Raw genomic sequence first — 16,491 nt, 5'->3', positions numbered from 1 at the left:
TTTGGTTCCCCAGTCTCAGCAGCCACAGTTCAAGTGCCCAATAGCCACATGTGGCTCGTGGCTACCATACGGAACAGAGCAGAACCTTTCGCTCATTGCAGAAAGTTCTATTGGACAGCACTGGTCTAGAGAATTCACTGTGTGGGTCTTGATGAGTGGAAAGAAAGAAGGAAAAAAGGGAAGGAAGGAAGGAAGGAAAGGAAGGAAGGAAGGAAAGGGAAGGGAAGGAAGGAAAGAAAGATAGAAAGGCAGCAAAACACAAAGTTCAAATTCTCATGTAATGTCGGAACTAAAAATAGGAATATGAGTAAATATAGCAGCCCATTTCCACCCACTGTATGTGTGGGAGGGAAGGAGATGAGGAACACCCGTGTCAGGGTCCTTGCCAAGCTTTCACTGAAGAATGAATCCGGTTCTCGTGACCCCGGAAAACCGTAGAAGGGATCTAGCGCACCTGTGCCCCACGCCTCACCGTTCTCGCTGTCACCATTTTGTTTGTGCAGGTATGCCATCGGCCTTGCTTACAAATCAGCCCCAAAGCACGAGTGGATCGGCAAGAACTCTGCTTCCTGGGCGCTGTGTCGCTGTCACAATAACTGGGTGGTGAGACACAACAGCAAGGAAACCCCCATCGAGCCAGCCCCCCATCTCCGGCGCGTCGGCATCCTGCTGGACTATGATAATGGTTCCATCGCTTTCTACGATGCTTTGAACTCCATCCACCTCTACACCTTCGACATCACATTCTCGCAGCCTGTGTGCCCCACCTTCACGCTGTGGAACAAGTGTTTGACCATTATAACTGGCCTTCCGATCCCAGACCATCTGGACTGCACAGAGCAGCTGCCGTGAGCACTGGGCCATGTGGAGCTGATTTCTGGGGGATTAAAAAGGGCCGTGGCCACCATTTCAGGGACCGAGAAAGCACAGGCTTCCAGAGTGTGATTAAATCTCGCCAAAAAGTGTCCAGAAATCGGCTAGGATAGGACTCAAAATAGGCGATTCTCCCCCTTTGCTGTCTTTTGTATTAAGTACACGCTTTAATAATTTCTTCAATTTTTTTTTGTATCTACAGGAAAAATTATAGATTATTTATAAAAGAAACATAACCGGAATTCCAACTCTTAGAAAGTATTTGGTTTTGCACATTAAGAGGCCCAGAAGCGGATGGGCTCTTCACAACAGCCTTCGTCTCGTCACGCTCTGTGGGCTGGAGGAACAACTCTTGTAGTTTTGTATGCTTCTCCACCTTCTCACATCCTCATATCTCATACCGATCCCCTTGTAGGTCCTGTCGCCCTGACAGTGCATAATAGAATATGCAAGTATCTTAAAAATAAAACATAGCTTTGAACCTAGTAGGGCAGTAAACGGGCTTTCTCACTGTGGTTTATTTCGAAGTGTTTTAACTGTGATGTCAAAAACTTACTGGCTCAACCGGAACGGAGAGCAAAAGAGAGAATTGAATGAATGGACTCTGGAGCTTGGACTCCACCATGGCCCAGTCTTTAATCACCCTCCAATGGCTGGTGGGGTAATGTTGGAAAGAAAGGTTGTGAAGCCTTTGGCCATGTGTGACCTTACCTTTCCCAGGATTCAGGATTCTGGGAGAACATTAAGAATTGAGATTGCAATTGAGAATAGTCTCTTTGAATCCTACTGATTTTTCAAAACGTGTGAGGCTGATTTGTCTTTGATCAGAAGTAGGGTTCGGTTTCATGACATAAGTCTATTTCGTTCTTCCTTTTAGGAGTGTCTTTAGGCCTGTGACATTGCTTTACTACATTTAATAGCTGTCCTATCTCCCTCTCCCCCAAATCATTTTTCTTCGCTTGCTGGGGCTGAGGGAATAAACATTTTCTGTTACAAATGGCAGCACCACTTTGGATTGACTTTGCTCTCCAGGACATCAACACATGGCCCTGACTGTCTCTACCACGTCCAAATATAACTCACCCGAAAAACACTTAATATTTATGAGTTGGTAATGACAAGGGACATTGCGTAAAGTACTATTTACTGGTACACGTGCCTCGAAAGTTATAAAAAGACTTTTATTAAACACATCTTGAAAGATGTAGAGGACCCTCTGTGTTCTAGTATAGTTTATGATAGAGTTGTGAAACAAAAAACAAAACAAAACAAAAAAACAAAAAACGAAAAACACGCAAAAAAAATCAAACTATTGCCGCGCTGGAACCTGCTAATAGAACCAGCTAATAAGCTGTCAGGTGGGATTCTGGGCATGCTGATCCGGTAAGATGGAACGGTCCATGAAGTAAGGCTTTCTTAAGCAGTCCTTGGACCCGGACCAGGAATCTGGCATTGGTTCTATCTTGACGAAGGGCATGATACCTGTAAGTCATTTCATTTGCTAATGTATTGATCTGAACTACTGGGTTGGCCATTTTGACTGAACAGACTGATGAATTTAAGCATTGCTTCTTAGCAATTTCGTTGTTAACCAAATCAACCAATTGCCTCCCTGAAATCCGTCCACAGACCCACTGTTTTCAGCATCATGTCATGTGACTGCGAGCCCGGACCCCGTGGGCCACGTCATGGGTGTTTCTGTCCCCTTCACTGGCAGACACTCTCCTTTTTCGTAACAGATAGAGTTTATATATTTACTATATTATTTATACCCAGATGAATATTTTGATAGCTACTTAGGACAATTTCACATCTAACAGATGGACACCTCGATGGAAAAAAATTAATCATTCTCTGGAAACGATGTTTTTGGTTGTTTTTTTTTTTTACAACATAAAACAATGTGTATTTGCCTTCCTGGACAAACTGAAAGGGTTGTAATTTTTACATACTGTTTTGGTAGCTGGATAATGGATATTTCAATGCACTTTGTACACCAACAGGTTTTAAATAAAAGGGTCTAAAACTCAGCTTCTGAGTTTTTCAAATCATGGTCGCCAGGTGCCAATAGATGCTACGGTTTGCCTTATGATGTTGATGTAAAGCATTTACAAGGACGATATTTCCGTGAATATAATGTTTTTCAACATAAAGAAGTTACCACTCAAATTTTCACCGCAAGCCATTTAGTTTATGTTTTGGCTATTTTTATAAGGACGAGAGGGATTATGTTATAATTTGGTTGTGGAAGTCTCACTCTTTGCTAACTTAAAAACCTTGTGGATAGTAGCAGTTACTATTTCCCTGTTGTCCTATTTACAGGAAAATATGTATATGGTGAAAGGCCACAGTGTTTCCTTTCGTTGCTGTAATGATGTAGAAAAGATTTCCATGTGGATTTTTTTTTTTGAGAGTCTAAAAAAATATATGCTATAAACATTTGCTGCAGTACAATTCTTTAAGTGGACTCGGGTCACCGTATTTTGTTTTCGAGATCCATAAATTAATACAACCAAATTGATGCGGCGCTGACCAAGGCCGCCGGGTCTGACGTCGTGGGGTGTGTGAACAGGTGCTGTCACCATCTTGAAATCCTTAATAATTTGTGAATAAGGGGCCTGCATTTGCATTTTGCGCTGGGCCTCGAACGTTATGTAGCCGGTCCTCATAACGGAACTCAGGAACATGGTACCTCTCTTCCTGGTGGATACAAATGAAGAAACCTGCGTCCGGTGTCAAACGTGGCTGGCCGTGTCATTCAAGGAGGAGTCTAGACGGATTAAGAGGAGAGCGGGTGTGGGTGGAGATTTTCTTTCCAGCTTGAAAAAAACAAAAAATGACTTCAAAAACTGACTGCAAATATTGACGATGATTTCAGCTGGAGAAGAGGGAACGGCCTGATGACGAACGGGCGGTTCATCACGGTACTGAGATGTTGACCCTGAACTTGCCAAGGAACTGAACCGGCACCGTCCAGCGAGCGTGGGATTCGGCTTCGGCTCCAGGCACGTATGCAGCGCCTGAAGAGACACACGCACGTACGCTCGCCTACGTGTGCTTTTGGTGTTGGGAAGTTGATGATCTGGTCTACCTGTGTGAAATGTTAAGCAGGAAGCGGGAGGATGTTTTTGAAATAGTGCTTCTCAGCAAGGGGGCGATTTGGCAATGTCTGGAGTCAGTTTTGGCTACCCCAGCTTGGGAGAGGGCGCTGCTGGCATCTGGAGGGTAGAGACCAGGGATGTCGCTCAGCTTCCCACAGTGCACAGCGCAGCCCCCCACAGCCAAGAACGATCCGGGCAAAACATTCAATGCCTGATCTCTCGAAAAGAAAAGGGGACGCTTCGCTGCAAAAGCTCCGCTGCCGTGGCTCCTTCAGTTTAAACACTGTTTACGAAACCGTTATAAAAATCTGGAATCTGGAAGGCGGTCCAGGCCTGCGCCAACGGGAATCCGGTGACTGGTGTCACAGAGATCTGGATGCGATCTGCTTAGTTTGGAAAGGCAGAGTGGATTCTGTAGGCCTGCTCCTTCACCTGAACGAATCCGGTCCCTGGTACTCGAGTCGCAGTGCCACGCCCTCGGCCCGGACTGTTCTCTCCATTGCTGTTGCTTTCTGGTTCAAAATAAAATCATTTTTGTGGTTCTGAGGCCCTCTGTCTCGCCTGTCTCTGTTGCCTTGTCATCATTTTGTGTGTTCGCATTCGTGGTTTCCACAAACACTCAGCTTCTGCTGGTTTTTTGAACTCCTTTGCAACATACGGTGTCTCTTTTTCCTGCCCAAAACTCTCCCGTCCGGCATCCGGCTTCTCTCCGTGCAAAATGCAGTTCCTTTACAAGCCTCAAAATAATCCCTAGGAAATTTCAAAACCACAATAAGATCCATACAGGAGTGGAGATCCAGCGCAAGAAGGCTTGATGTCGAGTCTTAAGTCTATCCCCAACCCCATCCCATGGCCCCGGGACTTGACCTTCTCCCGTTAGAGGTGCAAGCCCTTTCGATGGAAGCCCGGGCTCTGCCGAGTGGTCGTGGGTCCCCGGCCTCAGTGCCACCTACGAGCTGCTTAGAGATGCTCGTTCTCCAGCCCTTCGCCCTGACCTCCTCGGCAGCATCTCCGGGAGTGGGAGCAGCAGTAAGTTCTAACAGGCCTTCCCGGCGATTCTGATGCTGGCCACAGTATGTGAAGCAAAGCCCCGGAAGGCTTTACCCAGTCCCCTCTCCCGTGTGAAAAATGCGCTTACGACCTGAAGTGTGTTTTCGAGGTAAAGTGCTTCAGAGGCCGTATGATGTAATGCGGTGATTGATTTCTTAACCCGGCCGAGCACGACACTTGCCTTTTCTTTTTTAGAAATGCTGACTCCTGGATCCCCTTCTGAAACACTGGGGCTGAGAAGGTCAAGAGTGTGGCCCAGCACGCTGTCCTTTTGTTTCGAGTGATTCGAAAGTGCTAGACACCTGGGGCCCGGCACCTTTTCTTTTGCCTTTTTTTTTCAGTGTTTATTTTGAGAGAGAGACAGAGCACGGGCAGGGGAGGGGCAGAGAGAGAGGGAGACACAGAATCGGAAGCAGGTTCCGGGGTCTGAGCTGTCAGCGCAGAGCCTGACACGGGGCTCCAACTCACAAAATGTGAAAACGGGACCTGAGCCGAAGTTGGATGCTTAACGGACTGAGCCACCCAGGCGCCCCTCAACACTTTTTCTATGAAAGTCAGATAGTGAGTTTTTTTAGGGTTCGCAGGTCATACCTATGTCTGTGGCAACCTCTTAACTCTGCAGCTATAGAGTGAAAGCAGCCATAGAGGATACGTAAATGAATGGGTGAGGCTGGGTTCCAATAAAACTTTACAAAAACAGGCACGGGGCTGCATTTGGCCCATGGTGCAATTTGCCAACCCCGACTATAACAGATAATAGTACTGGACTTGTGGCCCGAAGCCCATGGGACGTTATCTTCTCTCTCCCTGAGGGCTCAGCAGCCCCTCAGGGCTCTGGGCCTCTTAGCTCTCAAGTCCTTTCCACCTTTGAATTACATCAATCCTGAAATCACAGAACTCGTGGAGAATTAGTTACCGAGTGCTTAAGACGGGGCCACTCAAAGGTTATTAGAAGATTCTTTCATTCAACAGAGTAGAGTGTGTCGGGTCTAATGATTAGCGTTACCTCTTTCATAATTTTGACTCGAATCGGCCCTTCTCACAAGTGACAGGTGTGTAAAATATATTCCCTTTAATAAGAGTTTTGAAGCACATCTAATTTGTACGTTTGAAACTGAACAACCACTGCTGAAATTAATCACCTTTCAAAGTCAACTTGAAGGGCATGCCATACACTCCAGAGAGTAGCCCACATCGCCTTCTTTGGTAAATTATTTTTAAAAATACAAGGGCGCCTGGGTGGCTCAGTCGGTTAAGGGTCCGACTCTTGGTTTTGGCTCAGGTCATGATCTCACGGTTTGTGAGTTCAAGCCCCGTGTTGGGCTTTGCGCTGACAGTGTAGAGCCTGCTTGGGACTCTCTGTCTCCCTCTCTCTCCGCCCTTCCCCTACTTGCTCTCTCTCTCAAAAAAAAAAAAAATATATATATATATATATTTATACATATACAATATATATGTATATATATATAGACGTACAATATGTTGAAGAAGGTAGTTGCTTGTAATTAGAAGAGGAGCATAGAAAGGGAGAGACGTGGAACTTGCAAAGTCCTTCTCTCTTGAGTATCATTCTCCCTGGGATGCACATTCAAGAACAAAATTAAAACGGGGTTGAGGCCTTCTGGAAAAGCTTTCTTGCAGCTGTTCTGTCTCAACATGGGCGATTTATGGAGAGGAATTCAGGTCTCCCTTTGGATCTTTTGCAGCCATGTTGTCCGGAGAGAATTACAAAAGCATGATCAAATAGGAAGTATAGCAATTAACAAGCAAATGTGTCATGGCCGAAAACCGATTACCAATTAAGGAGAGACACAGAAAAAAATGGTTTAATGAACATTGGTGCTTCCGCACGGTCTATTTATTCTCAAAGCTTAATTTTTGCTTCTGGTCATTAAAAGCTGTTCAATTTCAGTAAAATATTTCAGTTAATAAAGCTTGTAACTTCCCCAGTCTTATCTTCCCTCCAGCTTCTACCCTCTCTCGCCTCCTTTTTTGTCCAGCTTCTCAAAGGGAGGTTCAGACGTTCTGCCTCTATGTCGTCACCTCTCATTATACCCCGCGCCCTCCACCAGGCATTCAGTGCCTTCGCTCTACCATACACGTTTGGCCTCATCTTGACATACGGCAGCTTTTGAGATGTTGACCACTTCTTTCGTAATCCCTCCCTACGCAACGCCATCCACACCCCCTCCTCCTTCACCATTTTGTGCAGGAGCCTCCCAAATTTAAATCTCTACGTCAGATTTCTCTGCCCAGCTCAGCCCCTTACGTCGGCCTGCCTATTTGGTCATCTCCTTTGGATGTCTGAAGGCTACCTCAAACTCCACATGTCCGAAACTGCACTCATGCTCTCTCCCCCCGAACCTTGCCTCATCCAACCCATTTCATGAACCCCAAACCACAGGTTCGTGTTTAGAGCCTTCCTCGCCCTCCATGTCCCATCCATCACCAAATCCTGTTGATTTTATCTCTTAAGTATCTCTTCAACTGACCTACTCTTCTCTCTGCACACAACTTCCAAGTCCCAGCCTCCAGATCTCCCACTCTACAGCTGACCTAACCTGCCATCCACGCCGCACCAGCCCCCAGGTGACAGAGCAGCCAAGGTGATCTCAAAATCGGGTCATGTCACACTCACCCCGCATAGTCCTTCGGCCTTTCTCACGTCCACTTCGCACCCCTATACGTTGACTTTAAAACTCTCCCTGAAGCTCTTCCGCGGTGCCCATACGATTCGCCACGGTCCCTGCGTCTGTCCCCCACGTCACCTTGGACCACTCTCCACTTACTCCCTGCACTCTGGCCACGGTGGCTACCGTAGCCCCGCTCTGGTCTGCCACAGACCTTTACTCCCCTCACCTTCTTCCATACCACTAATATTTCAGGCTCCTTCTCAGCCATCACTTCCCCAAGAGTCTTACCCTGACCTCCCTGCCTGAGCCAAATTCCCCCAGTTTTGATCCGTAAAGCAGCCCATGCTTCCCTGCGTGTCTGTCACACTTGAAATTGAGCCGGTATTTGTGTAAGTTTTGTTTACTGTTTCTGTTCCTTCGCCCCCACTAGAGGGTAGCGTTCCCGAAGTCTGAGGCCAAGACTGACTTGGCTCAATGTTCGCCGTGTTGTATGTGCTCAATAAATAGAGAGTAGAATCATTATTCCTCATGCGTGTGTTCTACTTGTAACTGCCTCTTAAACCTACTACATCCACTAGTCTCCTTTTTACAAGCCTTGTGTTAAAAAAAAAAAATGTCCTTCGTATTTGCAGAAACCACAAATGCTACAGAATAAAAAATACTATCAAAATAAAAGCTAGCATCTAGCTACCATCTAGCAAATTCCACCCTCTCTTTATAGTGACTCCTTGTCATCAAGCAAAAATCAAACCTTCAATTTGGGCGAGTAACTCCGCCCCTCCCTGTCCTCTGTCACCTCCTGCCCAGCTCCTGTCCCTGTGTTGTGGGTCTGGGGTTGTACGTACGCACGCACTTCTCGCTTGCCCGCTCAGCTCATCCCACACTCTAAGAGAATCCAGGTGCGAATCAAATGGGCTCCGAGGCCCATTAAGACACAGTCCCCCTCGGTCTTAGAGAAGGTCCCCTTTGACCTCGGTGCCCTGCCTCCTCAGCATTTCTGCCCAGCTTCCCCAAAAGCGCACTCCTTAATCTTCACTACCGATTCACAGAGCCCCAGCCTCCTTTCTCATTTCTTCTCAGTAGCCGGCCCCCTGACTTGACCTGCAGCGCGTGCTCTGAACCCCGCCGGGCAGCAGTAGCCCTGCACGTGGAATCCTGCCCAATGCCTGTGTCACCTGCTTATTCAGCTTGGTCTTTGCTCACCCGGGGGCTCCTGCCTGCTTCTTTATATGGGCTGATTTCTCTGTTTCCTTCGTTCCTTCAGATTCTGTTGCCACGTTCCCAGGCCTGTTGCCCCGCAGCCCCTTTAAAGGAACGCATCACAGGCACGTTTCCCAAAGATAACCTAGGTTATCTTTGGGAAACCCAAGTTTCCCAAGTAACCCAAGACCAGCTCCGGGCTAATCCGTCCGACACAACATTCAATCTACGCGAAACTCACTTTCAGCAAGACAGACGGAGATGGGTCCAAAGGTACAGGATGGCAAATGATAGAGCATGCCAGCCCTCATCAAGCGAAAGCCGGAGTAGCTAAGTCGACAGCGGACAAAGTAGATTTCCCAATGAAGGACATTTCCTGTGAGTCGATTCACTGAATAAGTAAAGCACTCTCCTTTTCCTTCCCTCCTAATTCCCACTTTCTTTCACCCCCCAAAAGATGGCAAAGACGGGGTCAGTTGGGGAAAACCAGGGCTGGAGTTGGAGGACTTGGAGCAAGCCTATCCAAATGGAGTCGGCTGTGGAGTCGGCTATGCAGCCTTCTGGCCGGGCCTACTGCTTTTTGGAGTCTGGTGTCAGCGCCCAATAAACAAGCTACCGTAGACGCTGACAGAGATGAATCTTCTTGGTTTCGATCCCCACGTCACGCCTCAGGTGAGTCCGTCTCGGTGAGGCCAGGTTCAGAAGCGGCAAGAGACACAGACACGAACAGACGTCCGGCCCTCAGCGTGGAACAAGTTGCCCGATGGAGGCCTCTGACCTTTGGCCCCCCGGGGACTGGGTCTGCACGGAGAGAGGAGGGGCGGGTGTCCACACGGCAGCATCTGTTGTCGGTTGCCTCTCGCTCCCTGCCCGCATTCCAGACCCGGCGCTCAGGACATCCTGAAACGGAGAAGCCTGCCGTTGGGGGTGCGTTTGAAACCTTCAGGTGATTGACTGGAAGCAGAAGTGCCAGGGCGTGAACCCGAACCCCAGAGTTCACGGGGGCCGACCGGCCCGCAGGGCCCAAGCCCTTGATGGTGCCGCACAGGCGGTTCTCGTTAAGCGATGCCACGGGACCTGGTGCCAGAAACAGAAGGCCGCCTGCTCCCTCCCGGGCTCCGTTCCTAGGCCCTGAAGCGCAGGTATATTGAGCATTTCCCAGTCGGTCGATCTTTCCTCGGCAGAATTGCTCCAGCGGTGCTGCCGGTGGTTAAGCAAGTGATGAGGGTACAGTCGTCCTTGAAGATGGCCACACGGGACTCATCCGGGGCCTGGAGGACAGCCCAGAGGAGCCCCACAGGCCTGCCTCCCCTTCCCCTCGGGGAAGCAGGTGCCGGAAACGCTTCTGGACGTCACAGAACACCGGGCCGGGCTTCCGTCCCAGTGACTTCGGAGAGCTACTACACATGTCCGGGCGGCCGGCTTGCGAAGGCAGCTCATCCTTCCTGAGGCTTTTGCCCCTAAGAGCAGGAAGTCCTCAGGGACAGCTCTGACAGGAGCAAAATCGACACGGCTCGTGACAGCATCCGAGACACAAACGTGAACAATTTCCCTTAACACCGTCAGACACGGCCCTCCGAGAAAGACATCCACGGAGCCGGACGGCCAGGCTTCGTGTCGCAGAACAGCTCCACGGCAGGGAGATCGACGTCAAGACACCTTTACAGCTCTGGAAGGAAACGACGTGGCTGAGGGTTCAATGCGCCGCTGAATTGGGGAAAAGTGAGGACGCCGTTCATTCTTGCTAGTTACAGTCTGTGTCTCCAGTTCTTTTCAATTTAGGCAGGATGTTACGAACTTTCTGCTTATGTGCGGAGGGTCTAACGAGATTGCCACATAGAATCTTCTGCCTTCACGGAGACAAAGGACGGAAAAGCCAGTAGCTGTTGACTGTATTTGCCGTGAATACTCCCTCGCCTCACTGGTTCTGTGGACAAAGTCTTCTGATTCCCCGCCTTCGTCATTGTTCAGTCTTTTCCCCAGACGCCCCTTCTCTAAAGCAGGGGCGTTCTACCTCAGCGCCGTGGACATTTGCGGCTGGACAATTCCTTGTTGGGGACCATCCTGGCTGTTGTAGGACGTCGACCCACAAACCCTGGTCTTTGCTGCTCCCAAGTGTGACAACCGACTATATCTCTGGACACTGCCAAATGTCCCCTGGGTGACTCAGTCACTCCCGTTTGAGAACCATTGGCTCAAATGAGGGCTTCAACCGTAATATCAACATTATATCATCATAACAATGTAATGTTGTACATGTTCCATCAACGTTCTAGCATAATATTCCTTCTGTCCACAGGATCGTCTCATGTCACCTTCCTACTGATTTTCTATCCCTTCCTCTCAGCTCCTGGGCCACTGGGTCACTTGTGGGGTGTCTGGCAATAATGCAGCCATCGTCTGGCTCACGGTTCAACATCTCCCGTGTGCCCGGGGCGCTATCAGTAAAGTCAGGAGAGAGGAAGGCAGGGTTGTGGGAAGAATAAACACTTCCAGCTTCTCCCTAGATCTGGAAGCTGCCAATAAGCAAATACCCAAGACATCTGATTCTAGGTAAATGTGGAACTCCGATACAAGAAGCTTTGGTATACAAATTATTATTACTGCAAAAAAAAAAAAAAAGAGTGAGCTTACTAGATGTGTTTTATTTTTTACATTTTTTAAATTTTTTTTAACGTTTATTTATTTTTGAGACAGAGAGAGACAGAGCATGAATGGGGGAGGGGCAGAGAGAGGGAGACACAGAATCCGAAACAGGCTCCGGGCTCCGAGCTGTCAGCACAGAGCCCGACGCGGGGCTCGAACTCACGGACCGCGAGATCATGACCTGAGCCGAAGTCGGCCGCTTAACCGAGCCCCCCGGGCGCCCCATAGATGTGTTTTAAAAAATACTTAAAAGGGGGCACCTGGGTAGCTCAGTCGGTTAAGCATCTGACTCTTGATTTCTGCTCAGGTCATGATCCCACGGTTATGAGATCAAGCCCTGAGTTGGGCTCCACACTGGGCACGGAGCCTGCTTGGGATTCTCTCTCTCTCTCTCTCTCTCTCTCTCTCTCTCTCTCTATCTGCCCCTCCCCTGCTCACTCTCTCCTGCTCTATAAATAAATAAATAAATAAATAAAACTTAATGGGAATTTCCTCAAGCCCTCAAAATATTTCCCTGCCCTGCAAAAACAGATTATTTCTGAACTTTCTTACAGCACAAGAAATACTGGCACCCTCACTTTCCACATCAGACCTCAAGATCCCTGGTCACGGCCACATCACTGCTCTTCTGTCATCACATGAAGCTTCTCTCTAACTTGAGAGAACAGTTTTTTGGTCTCTGACTCTGTTTTGGTTTTGCTGACGGCCGGAAGCGTATTTTCCATATGGTATGAGGGGCTGCTTTTTGAAAGAACACGGTAGCCCCAAAGTATAGCTATCATATTTTCTCTTTCCTTTCTTTCTTCTTTCCTTACACAGTTCAGAAGAATCCACAGATTTCTGCCTTCCTCCCCCTGAGGGACTTTTTTTTTTTTTTCCCTCTTCGACCTTAAGCTCCCTGAAGGTAGGGATTGTGTTGATTACCTTTTAATATCTCTGGGGCCTAACCCACTTGCTAGTGCGTTTTATGTCTTTAGTAGATGTTTACTGCCAAAAGAAAGTAAGGGAGAGAGAGAATGGGGGAAGGAAGGAGGGAGGAAGAGAGAGAGAAGGAGAGAGAGGAGGGAAGGAAGGAGGGAAGGAGGAAGGAGGGAAAATCGAAGGAAAAGAAGAAAAGGAAGAAGAGACGGAGGGAGGATATCAGTGTTAGATTTATATAATACGTACTCAAATCAAATTTGTTCCATGATCAAAAGAATTACACCACTGATGCTTAGCCTAACCTACGCTCACTTGCCACACCTAACCCAGAAGCTGGTACTGCTTCCGGCCTCCGGCATCCCATGCAGAACGGAAAGAAGCGATGTGTGGGTTTGTTTAGGCGATCCAAGAAATTCGGCTGAAGGAAAACTGACAGCAAGAGAAAATACGTAACCGTAACTAGTCAACAGATGCCCGGCTTTTCGAGTTACGCCCATTCCCGTTCCCATTAGACGGGAGGACAGGGCTTCCGCTATGGAGCCATAAAAGGTAAACATAAGTAGAATGAGAGAACCGGGTTACAAGTCCTCCAATCCATCCCACGACCTTCAAGCAAAACCAAAAAGGAAAAAATATTTTTTTAAATTTTCCATTTCTGTAGACTTTTGACAGCAACTGCACTTCTTGAAAGGCCTCGAATTTAGTCCGTTCTTCTCCAGTCTGGTCATGTATGTCGACGGAAGAAAATGTGGAACGATATCAAAGAGCACGAGGGAAAAAGCAAAGCAAAATAAATGCCCGTGGTGTTCCAGGAATCATTTAATCAATGAAATATTTCATTTCTGAAAAACCTCATTTCTACTGCACGTTACCATATGCATCATTCAGCCTTTACATCCTGACTCAAACCCTAATTCTTTATTCACCATTAATGAGAAGTGTTGTATATTTTTGAAGTGTGTTTAAGTCTTATTTTAGGACATGGGCCAAAAGGCAAGGTTCTCCAACTCATTAACCTGCTCCACAAACTTGAAACCGCTGTTTCCTACGGGAGGAAACGTACCTGGGAATAGAGTTACTATTTTAATTCTTTCCTTCTATTTCAAGACCAGTTTATCCCCATTTCATCCGAATGAAAATTGCTGGAGAACGTTTCCTCCCTTGTGCAATAAGGGACTTAACAATTTAATTCTGGTGAAGAAATCCGATTGCTCCCATCGGCCAAAGAACCAGAAGCTAAACAAAAATTAAGAACCAAAGGAAACGTGTCCTGATGGCGTAGAGAGCCCCATGGAGGGCACTGCCGATCAGCGGGACCCACCGACGGACTGGCCCTTCCGACCTCGTTAGCTCCGAGCTGAGTTCCCTCTGGCTTCCGCCGTAAGAAAAAGGAAGGAGTGTGGCCCCCGTGCGCTGTTTGTCTACAACCGTCTCCCCGCCATTTCCTTTCCAATGAGGAAAGGGAATTGTTGGGTTCAGTTTGTATGGCTTTCATTTGTTTTTCCACTTCAGGATTATGTTCTTTGGCTGGGAATTTGGGAATTCTGCTTCTGTAGGCCTCAGCCTGAAAGCCATCACTTCTCCCAACTTCTCTAGGCGGGAGCTGGCGTCCAGGCCACGCAAGGAAACTTCCCGGCTTCCAGGGGGCCCAGAGCCAGGCCTTTCTGCTCTGCTCAGGGAAGCTTGCTCATGGAGGGGGCTGCTTTCCCGGGCCTGGGGCTGGGCCCATGCCCACATTTTAATGACAGACCAGAGCCAAGTGCGTTTGCTGATTGGGAAAGCTATACGCTTGCTTGGGGCTTTATAGTCATAAAAAGCTTTTGCAGGCATTGTTCCCGGGCTGTTTCTACCTTGGCCTTGGGATCTTGAGCTAAAGGGTCCGCACGCCGTTATCAATGGTCAGAATCCTCTGCCAGTGTGTTAGGGCTCTCCAGTGTGGTCCAGCCTTGTGCAGAATCCAGAAGAGACATAACCTCTGCCTTGAAGATCCTGTGCCCTGGAAGGTTGGTATGTACATTTCATACGTAGATATGAAAGCTGACAATTAACCATTGATACGCCTTCGAAATGCAGTAAAACCTTGTTAATCCACTGTTGCTAATCCCAAGTATAGCATGTAATTCAAAGCAACCGCTGTTCCTGTCCCCCGTTGTTCTTTAATGAGAATATTACGTAACTCAGAACTGGCGACGGGATGTTTCTTTTTCCAGGTCCCTGGCATCTCAAATGTTCAGGACATTGCTCTAATTGTACGTGCACAACTAAGTAACATCATTTCCCCATGTCCACCAATCAAGTTCTCGCCAAGAAGTTTCACCATTAGAATTACAATGGCATCAGTGTATCAGAAAGTTGAGGCTCATGTTGTCTAAAGAAATTGATAAATCTAAGCGTGGATTAGCGACTCCATTTTTCTGAAGGAATTTGTATCTGACATAAAAAATGATACATGTTTAGGGGCTCCTGGGTGGCTCAGTCAGTCGGGCGTCCGACTTTGGCTCAGGTCACGATCTCGTGGTTCACGAAATTCAAGCCCCGGGTCGGGCTCTGTGCTGACAGCTCAGAGCCTGGAGCCTGTTTCGGATTCTGTGTCTCCCTCTCTCTCTGCCCCTCCCCCACTAGCACTCCGTCTCTCTCTCTCTCTCTCTCAAAAATAAATAAAAACATTTAAAAACGATACATGTTTATTACAGACAGTTTCAAAAATAAAGAATAGCACAGAGGAAAACAAAAACTATACTTCACGGTCCTACGTGCAGAGAAAACGCTGGTTTGTCTGCCTCTAGATTCCGGAGATGGAGATGTTGATCCAAAAGAGATGGGCAGAGGGAGGGAGGGAGAGAGAGAAGGAGAGAGACAGAGAGACTCTTTTATCATCTGCTCCTTCCACTTGTCAAAAACATTGATACCTCCTTTATACTAACTTGGATCCAGAGTAAAGAATCCAGTCACTGTTGCCAACATCATAATGAGCTCTATTTTCCATGAAGCAGAACTCATGATAAAGTAGGCGCGACCCCCATTTCAATTCCTAACATAAAAGGAAACTCATTACCAGATGGTCTCGCGCAGGAAGTGAAAACACAGGCTGAACCCCGAGGACTGCAATACCTGCACGATGCTACACTGGGGAGATTGAGTTAAACCAGTGGTTCTCAACTTGGGGTGATTCTGTCCTGCAGGGGACACTGCCAGTGTCTGGAGACAAAAGAGTTACTGTCACAACTTGGGGGTGTGCTATAGGCACCTAGTGGGTGGGGACCAGGGATGGTGCTCCCTGTCCTATGGTGTGCAGGACGCACCCACGGCCAAGTGTGGTCCAGCCCCAGAGGTCACCAGGGCTGAGGTCGAGGAACTTGGGGTTAAGCTCATCCCCCCCTTGACCAGAGAGAGTCACAACCCAAGAGGCCACACGATGCAGACAGAGCGAGACCAGACCGCCTGCCCTCCTGATGGCTTGGTGGATGGAAAAATATTCTAACAGTGTAGTATAACGTGTCAAAGCCCTGGTGTGAAGGCAAAATGAGTGTAAAATAGTTTAGTGCCTGGCACATTGTCAGTGGCTCGGTAAATGGTCACTGATGTCATCGTGGGCCAAAGCCAGTAACTTCTGACACGTGGCTTCTAAACCGAGATGCATACTTGGGATGTCCTCTAGCCATGAGCAAGCTGACAAGGAGCTCTCAGAAAAACTGGAATCGTTTCTTTAAGAGTTCATTTGCAACCTAAACAAGAGTAATGCATCATGTGGATAGAAGCCTTTTTGGGTTACCCTTGTTCTGTAATCATGGTGTAATCAAATGGTCGGAGAAATTCTACAGGCTATAGATTGCTTCCCTGATGCTAAGCACCTTCTAATAACAAATGCTAAATGAATTTGCGGTAAATGTTGTAACGATATTCTATTGAACAGCTTTCCAGCCAAGTAAATCTTTGGCTTTACATTTCTAGACAGCTATCATCTGGCCGTCCTTTCCAGCATTAACTAATCACCAGTGAAAAATACAAATGTCATTCACAAATCATATCAAAGACAGGAACAGCTGGAATCAAATTCAAGAGACTGC

At 47.7% G+C, this 16,491-nt stretch overlaps 1 protein-coding gene across 7 annotated transcripts in view; it reads left to right on the top strand.

Annotated features, from left to right (window-relative positions):
- The window catches only part of MID1 (midline 1), a 579,948-nt gene extending 577,049 nt beyond the window's left edge, over positions 1–2,899 (top strand). For all 7 annotated transcript variants that reach the window (XM_027054471.2, XM_053202057.1, XM_027054474.2 and 4 more), the window contains one exon: positions 504–2,899. In XM_027054471.2, coding sequence (XP_026910272.1) covers positions 504–852 — 349 coding nt within the window. In that variant the 3' untranslated portion in view covers positions 853–2,899. The remainder of the gene's footprint in view (positions 1–503) is intronic.
- The last annotated feature ends 13,592 nt before the right edge of the window (positions 2,900–16,491 follow it).

Source organism: Acinonyx jubatus, chromosome X, assembly GCF_027475565.1.
Source record: "Acinonyx jubatus isolate Ajub_Pintada_27869175 chromosome X, VMU_Ajub_asm_v1.0, whole genome shotgun sequence".
Taxonomy (NCBI): domain Eukaryota; kingdom Metazoa; phylum Chordata; class Mammalia; order Carnivora; family Felidae; genus Acinonyx; species Acinonyx jubatus.
The sequence above is the reverse complement of the archived record's forward strand: the minus strand, read 5'-3'. Positions and strand labels throughout refer to the sequence as shown.